The sequence below is a fragment of the Herpailurus yagouaroundi genome, unplaced genomic scaffold (assembly GCF_014898765.1).
Source record: "Herpailurus yagouaroundi ecotype Mexico unplaced genomic scaffold, PumYag 220, whole genome shotgun sequence".
NCBI lineage: Eukaryota > Metazoa > Chordata > Mammalia > Carnivora > Felidae > Herpailurus > Herpailurus yagouaroundi.
In genome coordinates, this window is record NW_024412451.1 from 4,647,546 (window position 1) to 4,661,732 (window position 14,187).

The 14,187-nt window shown below is 64.7% G+C and overlaps 2 protein-coding genes across 2 annotated transcripts in view; one reads left to right on the forward strand and one right to left on the reverse strand.

Moving 5' to 3' along the window:
• LMTK3 (lemur tyrosine kinase 3) overlaps positions 1 to 13,124 on the reverse strand; it is a 23,389-nt gene extending 10,265 nt beyond the window's left edge. The window contains 13 exon segments of the mRNA XM_040457937.1: positions 8 to 115; positions 2,757 to 4,161; positions 4,163 to 5,267; positions 5,823 to 5,972; positions 6,139 to 6,260; positions 6,354 to 6,438; positions 6,887 to 7,035; positions 7,378 to 7,465; positions 9,790 to 9,908; positions 10,388 to 10,464; positions 10,985 to 11,135; positions 11,390 to 11,523; positions 12,470 to 13,124. Of these exon segments, the coding sequence (XP_040313871.1) occupies positions 8 to 115; positions 2,757 to 4,161; positions 4,163 to 5,267; positions 5,823 to 5,972; positions 6,139 to 6,260; positions 6,354 to 6,438; positions 6,887 to 7,035; positions 7,378 to 7,465; positions 9,790 to 9,908; positions 10,388 to 10,464; positions 10,985 to 11,135; positions 11,390 to 11,523; positions 12,470 to 12,941 (4,165 nt within the window). The 5' untranslated portion in view covers positions 12,942 to 13,124.
• Positions 13,125 to 13,290: 166 nt separating this feature from the next.
• The window catches only part of SULT2B1 (sulfotransferase family 2B member 1), a 60,471-nt gene continuing 59,574 nt past the window's right edge, over positions 13,291 to 14,187 (forward strand). Inside the window, exon 1 of the mRNA XM_040457938.1 lies at positions 13,291 to 13,347. Coding sequence (XP_040313872.1) covers positions 13,291 to 13,347 — 57 coding nt within the window. The remainder of the gene's footprint in view (positions 13,348 to 14,187) is intronic.

Below are 14,187 nucleotides of genomic sequence, written 5' to 3' on the forward strand. Positions count from 1 at the left end.
TCCCCGCCAGCCGCCCCGGCGTCCGCGCCCTCCCACGGGGGTCGCCGCGGGCCCGGCCCCGGGAACGGCGTGAGCGTGAGCGGCGGCAGCGCCAGAGAGAGCCGCGAGAGCTTGGCTGCGAGGGGAGAGACCCGGTGAGCCGCTGCTCCCGGGGAAACTGAGGCATGCCCTCCTGCCTAGCTGTGTATCCTCAGGCAATCTCGGGCCACGCTAGGAGCCTCGGTTTCCCCTCTCGTGAGCCAAACGGCTGCGGCCCTGGGGCCTTTCTCCACGCCCTCCTCCAGGGGTGAACCCTCTCCTTGACTCCCCAGTCAGTGTTCACATCACACAGCCCCAAGTTCGCCGCGCCTCCCACCAGGCCCAAGTGCCCTGGCCCTGTTGCCCTCTCCGGGCTCCTCCGTCCACACCTCATTCTGACTCGGCCTCCATCCCGCCCCTTGGGCCACCCCTCCCCCACCCCATTCCTCCCACCTCTGAGCCTTTGCATAGGCTGTTCCTTCTGCCCGGCACTTCCTTTTCTAATTCAAGTCCCATTCCTCCTCCAGCTCAGGCTGGGCTTTCAAGCCTTCAGAGCTCTCCCAGGAGGTCAGGCAAGGCTGTCCGCTCCGCACCCCATAGCACCAAGCACCGCTCCTTCCAAGCAGATTATCTCAGCATGTGACTATTTCTGCGGTGTTGTGATTCGTGTGCGCCTTGCCATAGAACAGAGACTTGAATCGGGCTCATTTTGGCTGCATCCCCAAGCATATAGAGGTACTCAGCCAATATCTGTGGGGTCAATGAATGAATGTTCCCTGCTACGTGATGCTGACCAAGGTACTTTCCCTCTCTGGCCCTCAAGTACCAGACCAAAAAAACTGGGGTGTCTAACCATCTCCATCCAGGTTTTTGCTCTGCCCTAAGACTCCCTCATCTCAGCCTGCTGGAAGGCAAGGACTTTTCAGGTCCCGGGTCACTTGCTGTGTGCCCCGGGGCAAGCAGATTCACCTCTCTGGGCCTCTGTCTCCGCACTGGTAAAACGAGCAGGGGCCACCCGTTCGTCCTTTAATGCAGAAGTAAATGATGTGACGGGCCCCGTGCGGGCAGCGGCGGGGATGAGAGGAGGGTCAGGGCAGAGCAGGGAGAAAGGCTGGACGTGAATCGGGTCACTCTCCACCCTCCGTGCCCTCCATTCGGCTTCACTGGCCTTTTGCTGTTCCCCGAGCATGCCAAGTCAGTGCCCATCTCAGTGCCCTCCACCCGAAGCACCCTTCCCCCAGATGTCCACCCAGCTTACTTCCTTCACATCTGCTCAAAAGTCACCTCCTTGAGGCCTTCCTTGACCATCCATCTCAGGGCGATGGGGTTGGGGGCTGTGAGGGAGCTCTCAAGGAGCTCTCAGGAAGGACAGGGTGATAGCCTTTGGAAATCAGGAAGGCTTCCCAGGGAAGGGGAAATTTGAGTGGGGTCTTGAAGGATGAGTAGGAGTTCGTGCAGTTTAAAAAAAAAAAAAAAAGGCAAGCTATTCCCAGCATCTTCCCACCCAGCAACACCGTCCCCCACCGATCTTCTGAGGCGTCTTAGGTGCCCAGCTCCTGACATTTTCATGCTGCCTGGGGGTGGGAGGGGGGGGTCTTTCCTGCCACAGCTGGTTGCAAATTGCCCACAACAATCTCAAGGAAGTCGTGTCATTCTAATACCGCGGGCTTCGAGGAAGGCAAAGTTCCGTGCCCAGCTCCTTCCCTGACCTTTCCCTCCCGATAAACAGGAAGCAGCCTCCTCTGGTAAACAGATGATAACCTTATCCCCAAGTGTGGCCGTGAGATTGCCACAGGGTCCCATCATGTATAACCTGCACAGCGCTATTTAAGGAAATCCGTCCTGCGGGTGATCCCGGTGGAACCACAGTCCCTTTGTTCATATCTAAACAGGGGCGGTTTATCTTTCTCTTAAATCAGTCCCCCTCGGTGACCAAGCATTTTCTGCGTTCCTACCCCAACTCCGTTTCCAGAAAAGGCACGTCTATTGCTTTTAGGGCACCCGTAGCATGGTGGGGTGGGGGAGACAGGGCAGGGTGTGAAGCTCCCCGGGTCCCAGCTTTGGGCAGCTCAGGGCCCGGCACCCGGGATAGATGCCTCCCCTTGGTGGAAAGTTTAAACCAGGGAATCACACGCTGGCAACCCAGCGCGAGGATGGGCTTCGCTGGAATTGGTTTCGGCCATTACAACACCCGGGGCTCTGGTTTAAAAGGGAAAAGGGGCAGATTTGGCCACACCAGGTGGGCGTTCCCGAGGGGGAGCTGAGAAGGGGCCGCCTTTCGACCCGCCCCCCGGCTCCCACCCCACCTCTCCCAGGCGACCCCTCCCCCCCCCCCCCCCCCCCACCATCCTGCCTGGCCCCCGTGGGCATCTGAGCTTGAGACCCCGGGGTCTAAGTGAATCGCAATAATAAAGCAGAGGAACTTAGGACTGGCGCTGAGCTAATGTCTTCAGAAGTCCTAACAGTTAAGCCTCCCGGCCCTATCAGGTGGACGCTATCCTTGTCATGCACTTTTGCAGGGAAACTGAGGCACAGAGAAGGAAGGTGGTTTGTCCAAGGCCACGGGGCTAGAGAGGGACTGGAGCCCGGGCGGCGTGGCTCCAAGGTCTCCTCCCATTACTGCCAGCCTGACCTGTCTGCCACCCAGGAGCCTGAGGGTCTCAGCCCCGTTGTACATCTTGGAAGGAGCCGGGCCTCGGCCCCCAACCTCGCTCCCCTGCTCCCAGCAGCCTCCTCACCTTTGATCTGCTCGCTGTTCCCCTGAGGAGGTCCCAAGTCCAAGAACAGTCGTGGCATCTCGGGGCCCTTCCTCTCGGGTTTGGGGGGGTCCCCGTCTGTGCTGGGTGCTGTGTCTCCGCCGGCCCTGCTGTCTGGGACCCCGGGCTCTCCCTCGGAGGCCACCTCCGGCCTGGCTCTCTGGGGCGCTGGCTCCGGCCTCCTCGGCTGTGCTTCCGGCGGTGGCGGCGGTGGCCTCGTGCTGTCTACCCATCCGGCCTTTGCGTCCGCGCCGCTTCCGAGGCCGCCGCCGGGGGCCGTCCCCATGCCCACTGGGGCTCGGCCCCCACTCCCGAGGTCCAGCCTCCCAACCCCGGGGGCTCTCGGTGCCCCCCCAGTCTCGGGGGCTCTCCTCTCGGTCCCGGGTTCCAGCACCCCGCTCCTGGGGGCTGGGCCAGTGGGGCCAGGGGCTGTCGCCCCGCCGTTCCGGGACAAGGCCACCGCGCCGGGCTCGGGGGCTCTCTCCAGCGAGGTCTCTGGGGCTGACACCCCACTCTCGGGCCCCTTCTCCCAGGGCCCTGGGGCTCTCCGAGGCCCAGTCTCCGGCAGCCTCTCCGTGTTCCTGGGCAGTCTCGGGCCCCCATTCTCTGACACCTTCTCCTCGATCTTTGGGGGTGTCAGGCCCCCATTCGCCAGCACTTTCTCTTCTCTCTCGGGGGACCTCAGCTCCCCATTCTCCAGTACTTTCTCCTCCCTCCTTGGTGGTGTCACCTCCCCATTCTCCAGCACCTTCTCCAGCGCTTTCTCTTCTCTCTCGGGGGTCCCTGGGGCCCCGTTCTCCGCCACCTTCTCCTCGATGCCTGGGGCTCTCTGTCCCCCGTTCTCCGACACTGTCACCCCGTTCACGGGGAGGCTCGGGTCCTCGGTCGGGCTTGGGGCTTTCTTCCCGCTGCCCAGGACTGTGGGGTCCCTGCTCGGGCCCGGGGCTTTCTCTCTGTTCCCGGGACCTCTCCCCACCTTCCTGGGTCCCGTCTCGCGGGGGTTTGCCCCCTTCTCCCCCAGGAGGTTCCTTGTCACGTCCTCCCGCAGGGACATCAGCAGCTGCTCGGTGCTCACTTGAACTACGAAGGTCGGCTTCTCCCGGGTCCCCGGCAGCGGGAGGGGACCCGGGTCTGGGGGTGGCCGGGGCGCTCCCGGGTCGGGGGGCTCGGGGGGAGCCCGCGGTCGAGGGACCCCTTCCTCCTCGGCTGCCCCCCCGCCTGGGAAGGCTCCCTCGGGGGAAAAAGGGGTCTCGGTCTCGTAGCCGCTGTCCCCCGGCTTGGGGCCCGGAGACGACAGGCCTGAGCCGGGACTGGCCACGGCCGAGGGAGGGTCGGGGGACACGGCCGGGTCCGCGGGGGCCCGGGGAGGTGGCGGCGGGGGGGGGGGGAGCGGGAGGTGGCCCCCGCCCGGGGTACTGGGGCGCCGCCGCCCCCATGAGGGGGTCCAGAAACTCGGGGGGGGCCGAGGCGGGGGGGGCCAGGGGCAAGTCGGCTAGGGAGCCCCGCTCTGCCCGCAGGGACGAGTCGTCCTCTGGGGGATGGGGGCAGCCAAGAGCGGGGTGGCCCCCCCAGCCCGCAACGGCATCCCCACGCTCCAGAGGCAGGCAGGAGCAGGCCCCCTCCCGGCTGCACAGGGGACAGGGTAGGGGACCCCGGCGGCTGGGGCCACCCCCAAGGCTGCTGCTGTCCTCCCCCGGGGAGCTGCCCTCCTCCTCCTCCTCCTCCTCTTCTGCCCACGGGGCGGTACCCCGCTCCCCCAGCACCTCGGCAGGGTCTCCCGCCAGGGTCTCCCCGGCGCCTCGGCCCTCGGGGTCCCAGCCACTCAGGAGGAAGCTGCCCGATGCTGAGGACTGGGCCGGGAAGGGCCGAGCTGCAGGGAAGAGGGGGGAGGCCCAGGTCTCGGACACCAGCTGGGGGACCTCGGAAGGGGCCTGGGAGGCCTGGGGGGCAGGCACTCCTGGGTCCAGGGGGTCCCAGTCATTGGGGAAGAGGGGCTCTGGCGGGGAGCCGTGCTCCTCCAGGCGAATGTAGTATTCGCTGCTCACAGAGGGGCTGCGGGCGCTGATGACGGGCAGCACGCTGGGCGTGGACAGCGCCTCATAGAAAGGGTTGGAGGGGTTGGCATGGGGCGCTGGGGGCGCGGACGCCGGCTGCCAGGGCGGCGCCCCCCCTCCCCGGCCGGCCCCCCGCCGCGCCTTCTCCCACAGGCACTCAAGGTTGAGGCCACGGCTGCTCTCAGTTACCGTGAGCACGTCGTCGGGGTCGGCCCCAGGGAAGCCATCCAGAAGGGGGAACGGTGAGGAGAGGGTCCCCGGGCGGGGCGCGCTGTGCTGCGGGGGCCAGGGCCAAGGGAAGGGACCGTCTCGGGGTGGGGGTGGGGGGGGCGGGGGCCGTGGGGGGCGCTCAGAGAGCAGGTAAGTGAGCTGCAGTTGGAGGTCAGAGGCCGAAGGGCGCTGGGCAGGTGGCCGCCAGCAGGACTGAAGGATGTCGTACCTGGGGGAGACGGAAGGAGGCACAGGGGAGTGGGGAGGAGTCCCGGCGAGAGGGTGGAGGGCTCCCGGTGGGCGGGGGGGGGGGGGGGGGCAGGGAGGGAGAGGAGAGAGAAATGAAGAGCGAGCGAGAGGGGGGGGGACAGCGACCCGGTGTGTGTGTGTGTGTGTGTGTGTGCGCGCGCGCGCGTGTGATAGAGATGGGGGTGCGACCAGGGGGGACAGAGAACCAGAAGAGGAGACAGCAGGGGATGTGAGAAAGTGACAGGCGGCCTTCCTGTTTGGGCCGTGGGTCCTGGAATCGGAGCCAAGCAAACAGGAGTGGAGAAACTAGGCTTCAAGCACCAGCTCAGCCCCTGCCCGCCTCAGTTTCACCCCCTCCAAGCAGCAGATGCCGGCAAAAGGTGTGGGGGTGTCCCCGCTCCTCGGGTGGGGGTGTATGTAGCGAGTCACGAGTGAGACCGCGGGCGGTGTGCGCGGAGGTGAGGGGCTCCGGGACATCGGGGGCGGGGGGGGGGGGGATGGGGGTCATGGGCCCGGGGTCAGGCCCTGCCCTCACCAGTAGTCCCCATAGGGCAGCTTGAGCCTGGGCCGGGCCAGCTTGACGTGCTGCTGGCGGACCACGAAGGCGAGGACCTCCTCGTCTGACAGGTGGCGGTAGGGCTGGGCCCCAAACTCAAAGAGCTCCCACAGGGTCACCCCCAGGGACCTGCGGGGAGCCGAGGGCAGAGGGAGGTCAGAGCCCCGCCCAGCCCCGCCTGGCGGGGGGTTGGGGGGTTCCACAGCCCTAGCGCCGCCCCCCCCCCCCCCCCCCGTGACCCTCCCACCCTCCCTCCTTGCCGCCCTCGGCTCCGCGCGGCCCGGGGCCCCCTCACCAGACGTTGCTCTCGCGACTCTGGTCCACCACCATGAAGGTCCCGTGCAGCTCCCCAAGGAGCTCGGGCGCCGCCCAGCGCAGCGGGATCCACAGGCGCTCGGGGGTCAGGTAGTAGTCCTCCTGGGGGGGGCGGGCCGGAGCGGGGTCAGGCGTGGGGGAGGGGCGCGCGCCCCCCGCCCCCCGCCCCCCGCCCCGATGGACGGCAGCCCGCACCTTGTAGTTGCTGTGGGCCAGCCCGTAGTCTCCGATGCGCACGGTGAGGTCGGAGGTCAGCAGGCAGTTGCGCAGGGCCAGGTCGCTGGGGGCGGGGCCGGGCCGGGAGGTGAGAAGGGGGGGAGCGCCCGGGCCAGACCGTCCGCCTCGCCCACACTCCGCCCCCTTTCCAGGCTCCGCCCCCTGCCGCTTTTCCTCCCACCTCTTCGCCTGATTCCGCCTCCTCCCCAGGCCCCCTCCCCTCCTGACTCCTCCTTCTCCTCTAGGACTCCTCCCCCTCTCCTCTAGGACTCCTCCCCTCCCGATTCCGCCCCCTCTCCTCCTCTCACCCCTCCCCTCCATGGCTCCTCCCCCTGGCCTCTATGGTCCCGCCCCTCTCCTGACTCCTCCCCTCCCGACCCCACCACGCTTTCTCCGGTCGTTGAGCCCCTTCGCCCGCCGTGGCCCTCCCTCCCACCCCCGTAGCCTCCCCTCCTTCCCCTAAGTAGTACCCCTGCACACTCTTCCCCGCGGCTCCCCTCCCCGGCAGCCACCTGTGCACGTAGTTGTGGGAGTGGAGATGTGCCAGCCCGCGGGCGATCTCCAGGCCCATCCTCTGCAGTGTCCGCAGGTCCCGTGGGGGCAGCTCAGGGGACAGGCCCTCAGGGGGCCGCTGGGCCCGGAGGTAACGCTTCAGGTCCCCCTGGGAGGAAGGGGTGGGTGGAGTCAGTACCACCACCACCACCCCCTCCCAGGACCCCCACACATCCAGCCGATTCGAGGCGAGGAGGGGGGCGACCTCTGCACTCAGTGGGCGGCCCCTCTGAGCCTCAGTTTCCCCCGCTACTTAAGAGGGCCTAGCCACAGAACCCAGCTCGCATGCTAGTTGGCCGCAGGCCGTCTGAGGGAGTGCTCGTCTACAGTAAGCCTTCAAGCCATGTTATTGGGAAAGATTCCTAGGACCCTAGGCTGGCTCGCAGCCCCCAGCGCGTCCAGACCCCCCCCCCCCCCGCCTCCCCTCTGCCCACCCTCCGCAGACCCTCACCAGTTGACAGAACTCCATGATCAGCAGAAAGGGCAGTGTCTCCACACAGACGCCCAGGCACTGGAGGACGTTGGGGTGCTGCAGGCTCCTGGGGCCAGGGCGGGGAGGGGGCAGGGTCAGGAAACAGCCCCTTCCCGCCCACCGCCGACCTCTGTCCCACCCCAGCCTCCCATGAACCAACACGTTGCTTCGACCTCTTTGGTCTCGGCTGCTTCACCTCGGGTCTCCGGCCACACACCCACACTCACACCCACACTCACACCCCCCTCCGCACGCACCCTCCTTCCCCAGGGGCCCATCTCAGGGCTGCCCCACTATCCCCCCCAGTTCCCAGGCCAGACCCCCAGGTGCCTCCTGGCCCTCCTTCCTCTTCACCTTACCCTCCCCCCCACCCCCCACCCCCAGCCCCTTCTCTGGTTTGATTCTCGGACGGGCCTCACCACCTTTGCAGCGGGCTCGTCCCTCTGCCCGGAACATGCTTCCCCCAAGGCTTGCGGGACTGAGTCCTCCTAGACTGACTAGATCACCCCCTTTCCCGTGACCATCCATAGCCCCCCTCTCTTGTCACGCGCTGCCTTCTTTCCTGGTGGCACTTGTCAGCCTCTGACATTTTCTTCTGAAAATTTCTTTCTTCCTTTGTTAATTGCCTCTCTCCTCCACTAGGGGGTGCGCTCCACTAGGACAAGACACTTGGGGGCTTTTTGTTCACGTGGCCGTGTCCCCAGTGCCTAGACAGGGGCTGCGTAACAAGGTGCGCAGTGAAGGGTTTGACCCCGCTCCTCCGCCGGGGCGGGGGCCGGGGTGGGGTGGGGTGGGGTGGTGGGGGGTGGTCCGCAGGGAGATTAAAACATTCCGGGCTTGCAGCCCAGGGCCTGGCTCTGGGTAGGTGTGTGCTGGGTTATTTTCCCACGGGGGTCTGGAGGGGAATCGGGAGACAAACGTGTTCATAGAGGGCCCGTGCCGGGGACTTGAAAAACGGCTGGAGGCCTGAATGCGAGGTTCAGGATGGCGGATGTTGACGGACGCGCAGACCTGCTAATCCGGGACAAGGCGGGCCACTTCTGCGATCAAATCCACCCCCCACCCCCACCCCCGGAACCCTGCGGGGCAGGATAATTTTTCCCATCTAATCCAAGAGGAAATGGAGGCCCAGAGAGGGAAGCGACTCGCACAGGGTCCCACAGCTAGTAACGGTGGCTGAGCTGGGATTTGATCTCAGGACTCTGGCTCCCTCCGCCAACGTCTACAAAGGGCCGATGGACCCCGGAGCTGTCCCGTGTTGCCCTGCCCTCGCCAACTGAACCCTCCGTGAAGGCGGGAAGGTTCTAGATCCGAGCTGCCCAACAGGGGAGCCCCTGGCCACGTGCGGCTACGGAGCCCTTGGAGATGTGTGGTGAGTGTAGCTGAGGAAATGAGTTTTTAACTTGATTTCATTTTATTTAAGCTAAATGTAAACAGCCATATGTGGCTAGTGGTTGCCAGCATGGGTCTGGGGAGAGGCAGCCACACAAGCAAGCAAACGGAAGAAACCAATGACAAACTAGGATACGTGTTATGAAGGATGTTATACACGCATGAATCAACGTGAGGGAGCATGGGGGGGGGGGAGCTCCTGATGTGGGAGTGTGTGTGTGTGTGTGTGTGTGTGTGTGTGTGTGTGTGAGGGAAGGTCTTTCTGACCAGAGACCTGAGGACGGGAAAAGAGCCCACCATCTGGGGCTGCGGGTGGGTGAGCCAGGAATGATATTCTAGACAGAGGGAACAGCAAAAACAAAGGTCCTGAGGCAGGAAAGAGACTGATCTGGGAAAGGATCAGTAAGAGGTCGGGGCGGCTGGGGCAAGGGAGGCCAGGGGCTGGAAGGGGACAGGGGCAGGCCTTGCAAGGCCTGTGGGCTTTAGAACATGGCCTGGGGGTTTAGAACATGAAGGTGATAAAGTCCAGTGTCTGAATCTCTCAGGGTACACCCCGCTTTTACAACTGTCTGATGAAGGGCCTCTGTATACATATCCTTTCCATGACAGGGCAACTGCTACCTCGCAAAGCATTTATGTAGCAAATGTTTATCTAGTGCTTTTCTAGAAGCCCTTAGAGTGGAGGGGAGACCAAGCAAGGGCGGGTCAGACAGGGTCCTGCCTTTCCAGACCTAACCATACAGCAGGGGTGGGGGGTGGCGCAACAGAGCTCCTCAAGGCCCCCCTGAGAATGTGTGGGCTTCCTGGACTCACTTTCTGGATGAAGATACTGAGGCTCAGAGAGGGCGATCCTGTCCGCCAAGTCGCACAGCCAGGAAGAAGTACCTCCGGGATTCAAGCCAGGTTTGACCCCGAGCCATACTCCGCCCACTCCCAAACGCTACCAGACCCATATCTGTGGGCCTCCCGGGCCCACGTCCCCTGAAAAGCCCCCAATACCTGTATGGCTGTGCTTCCGAGATGAACTTGCGCTGCTCCAGGGGCCCCGCGCTGGCTCGGAGCTCCTTCACCACCACCTGGGCTGGGGTGTAGTCGGAGAAAATCTCTCCCAGGATCACCTGGTCAAGGGGGACCCGGGGGTCAGTGCCTGCAGCTTCCCCAGCCCCGTCCCCAGGGCCGCCTCCAGCCCAGTGCCTGGCTCCAAGTGTCCCCCCGCCCCCACCTCCGTTCCAGCCTCTCCCTTCAGATCCCACCACCCGTGTCCCCCATCAGACGCAGGGTGAGAGACTCACGGGCCCAGAGTCCGATGGATGCAGGGACGGATGGAAAGATGGACAGACGGACGCGTGGAGAGCCAGGTGGCGAGGCAGGGTGGTCAATGGAGTGAGGAGGGAGGCGCCGACTGACAGATGGGGGGGCGATGGGGTAGGTGGGAGCAGGTGAGAGGCGGACAGAGGTGAGGGCACTGGGTGGGCTGAGGGGCAGGGGACAGATGACAAGTGGTGGGAGCAGGGGGATGGACACAGAACAGGAGCACAGCCCTGAATCGTACGGACCCCCCCCCCCCCCCCGGCCTCCCACCCCCAGCCCCACTCACCTTCCCAAACCAGCCACTCCCAATCTCTTGTAAGTAGCTGAGGTGTTGGCGGCTAAGGCCCAGGGGGGTGGTCATGTCTGGGGGGCGGGGTGCAAAAAGGGGAGCCCCCCTTAGTCTCTCTCCCCTCCTAAGTGCCACTGACACCCCTCCCCCAACTCAGTGTGGACCGAGGTCAAAGCAGATACCAATCTCTTTTCATTGGCTGCCCCAACATTCCTTGTTGGGAGCTCAGCCTCCTCATTGGCTGCCCACGAGCTCCCAGCATCCAATCAGTCCTTCCCCTTGGCCTTTCAAGATCCTATGACGTGGCTTCAGCCTGCCGTTGGCTGCCTCTGAGACTGAGATCTAGGCTGACCTCACCAGCGATGGCCCCACAAGAATCCCCACATCCGGCTTGGGGTTAATCGATGGCTTCCACCAAGATGATCTCTGGCTCCCTGGAGGCTGCTTCCAAGATCCTGCGGCTCCCACCTCTGCCTTTCCCCTTGGCTGCCTGGGACCTCAGCTCCCTGGCCCCTGAGGGGAGACCCTCAGGGCTTTCCACCCTGTCCCCTGGGACCACGGGACCCTAGTCAAGGTGTGGAGAGCGGAGCGTACCTGAGTGTGAAGGCTGCGGCGCAGGCATCGGCAGGGAGACCTCAGCCAGCGGGAGAATGTAGACATCAGGCAGCGACTGTGAGGAGGAGGTCTCCTCCGCCGGGGGAGTGTACTCCCCGGAGCAGTCCTCCCCTTCAGGGTTCTCAAACTCCTGGGGCCGGGAGAGGTGAGGGGTGGGGAGAACACGGGGCTGAGACACGCCATCACCCTTCTGGTCAGGATGCCTTCCCATTTTCTTGGAGCTGTCCCCCGATTTTCTTCCCAAGGCTGCGGTTCTTGCCGTAACTCCAGGCCAGAAGGTGCTCCCAGACTTACTGCCCCTCTCCCCCACCAACGACTGGGCCTGGGGGGACAAGGCCTCGCTGGGGTCTTCCTGCCCACGTGAATCCCCCGCATGCACCTCACCTTGAAGCCGACATCACCCCGTTTGCAACACAGACAGGTGAGGAGGAGGAAGATGAAGGCCAGCAAGCCGGAGCAGGAAATGAGGACCACGGCGTAGGGAGGAGCCAGAGGGGCCCGGCCCAGGGCGAATCCATCTGTGGGCATCAGGGCTGGGCTGGGGTCCCGGCTTCAAGCCCCAAGCTCCCAGCCTCCATGCCCCCCCCCCCCCACCACCACCTCCAGCCTGGCCGGCATTGACTACAACTCCCATAATGCTCCGCAACCAGGGGCTCCTTGGCAGAGGAGCCGGATGGCCCAGGGCATTGTGGGAGTTGTAGTTTGAGGCCTTCTCAGGTGGTTGGGTTGGGGGTGGGGTCCCTCCTCTAGCCCCAAGCTGGGGCCCCCCCCCCCCCCCCGCCCCGCCGCCCCAATCACCTCACCGCAGGCTTGGATGGATTCCAGTGAGGACTGAGGGAAAGACGTCTAACAGTGGAGTCTGGAGCGCTCAGAATTTAAAATACGCTCCAGTCTCGTTCCCCCCCTATTTGGGCAAGAAGACGAGCCCCCAACTGCAGGCTGGGAGAAGATTCTTGTCCCACGCTGGAACCCCCTAGTTCCGGGCGTTGAGGCCTGTCTCTTCCAGGCACTCGCGGAGCGCACACATGTCCTCTGCCCCCAGCCCAAGCCCCTGAGAAGGGAACCCCGCCAGCCCCGGGTCTCCCCCAAAGCTAGAGCCAGCCTCCTATGCCGTGTCCCCCTTAGAAATGCCTCCCCGCTGCCCCCAATTCTCCCCAGCGGCCCCGTCCTCCCCGGCTCCCGGCACACACCTGCACACACACATGCGTGTGCACACACACATGTTGCCCAAACGGACCCCCTCCCCACCCAGCCCCCAGCCTTCCTCCCACAGGCCCTGCTGACGGACGCACCGTCCCCGCGGCTCCCCAGGCCCCGGCTCGGCTGCGGGGAGACGCGCAGGCAGGTGACGGAGCCGGAGCGCCGCGGACAGAGCCCCCCACCCCCACCCCCACCCCGCCGGGCAGCCCGGGGTGGGGGTGGGGGTGGGGGCCGCCGGACAGCCGGATGGCCAGACAGACTCACCGGGGTGGGCCGGGGACGCCAGGCAGCCGGAGGCGGAGACGGCCGCGAGGAGGATGAGGGCGCCGGGGGCAGGCATCTTGTCGAGGATGGAAGGGAGGTGGAGGTGGTGGCGGCTGGGGAGGAGGGGGGGGCGGGCCCTCAGCCCCCAGCCATGGGGACCCGCGCGACCCTGGCCTCCCCCCGGCCCAGGAGAGGGGCAGGAGACGCAGGACAGGGGGAGGGAGGGGCTGCTTACTGGCTCAGGTACCCCCCTCCCCCTCTTTGAAGGGACAGACAGATGAAGGGATGGAGAGGCGGACAGAGGAGAGGAGCTGGGGAGCCGGGGTTGCTGGGGTGGGGGGGGGAGAGGGTAGGATGGGGGGGGGAAGAATGAGGGCCCCGCCCCCGAGGGCAGCCAGGATTGGGGGAGCAGAGAGCCTGTCAGAGGAAGGGTGGGAGGAGGGAGGTTGGAGGGAGGATGGAGCGTCGTCATGGCAACTGGCTCCCCAGTTGCATTGGCTGCCAGGAGGGAGGGGAGGAGGAGGGACAGACAGGGACCAGCAGACCCTTGCGGGGGGCGCAGGGCCCACAGTGCCTGGCCGGGACACCGCCGGGACCGCCACCAGCACGGACACGTGTGCTCCACGCCAAGATGCAGCTGTCAGGCAGGTACACGCAGCCCACACATGCCTGCCACTCGTCGCAGAGACCCTCCTAGACAAGCACATCCCATACAAAGGTGGACAGCCATCGGCAGACGGGGACACGTACACGTCACACACAAAGACGCAGGGACGACGGGCTGCACGGGGAAGGCACAGGCAGGCCGGCCCCCGGCACAGATGCGCCCTGCCACACGGGAACAGCAGGGCATCGCCAAGACCCGCACGCGCCACCAAGTACGCCACAGACAAAGATCCACGCGGACGCCACGGTGACATGCCGAGGCACACGGCCACAACACACAGACGTCCCACAAACGGGCAACAAAGAACACCCGTAGACACCGGCGTCACGCACACAGACACACAGCCACGCACATCTCTCACGCGCGCACACACACACACACACACACACACACACACACAGACATCACTCTCCCGGAGACCCGTGGACACACAGATGCCGCACGCTAACATGGATGCACGTATCACACGCGCGAATACGCACAGACACGCAGCAGGTGCGCGGAGGGACCTGTGTGTCCCAGGCACAAAAACGCACACCACACACATCCTCACAGCTACACGAAAGGGACACGCGGCTCTCACACAGACCCACGTGGCACACACCCCGAAACACGCCGACAGTCGCAACTCGGACACGGCTGGAGACACAACACATCCAAAGCATCACACAGGTATACAAAGCCACGCAAGTCCGGTCCATCATTCGCTGACGCCTCCGGACGCGTATCATAGCCCAATGTGCTCAGTCACGCACACTTTCTGCATAAACGCACGGACACACAACGTGGGCACACATCAAATACAGGGTCGCCTCCCTGAACACGCGGACTCATCACACATATATACACTGTATTTCACACAAGGTTACAAGGACACCTTACCCCGTTCCGTCCACACAGCACACACATAAACACACACACAGACGCATAACGCGTACCAAGATGCAGACATGCGCTTACATAGACACAGACGCGCACCTCACAGATACCCACGTCTCCTGTGAGGTTACGCAGCCATCACGTAACCAGAGACACTTGCCTCGCACCAAGG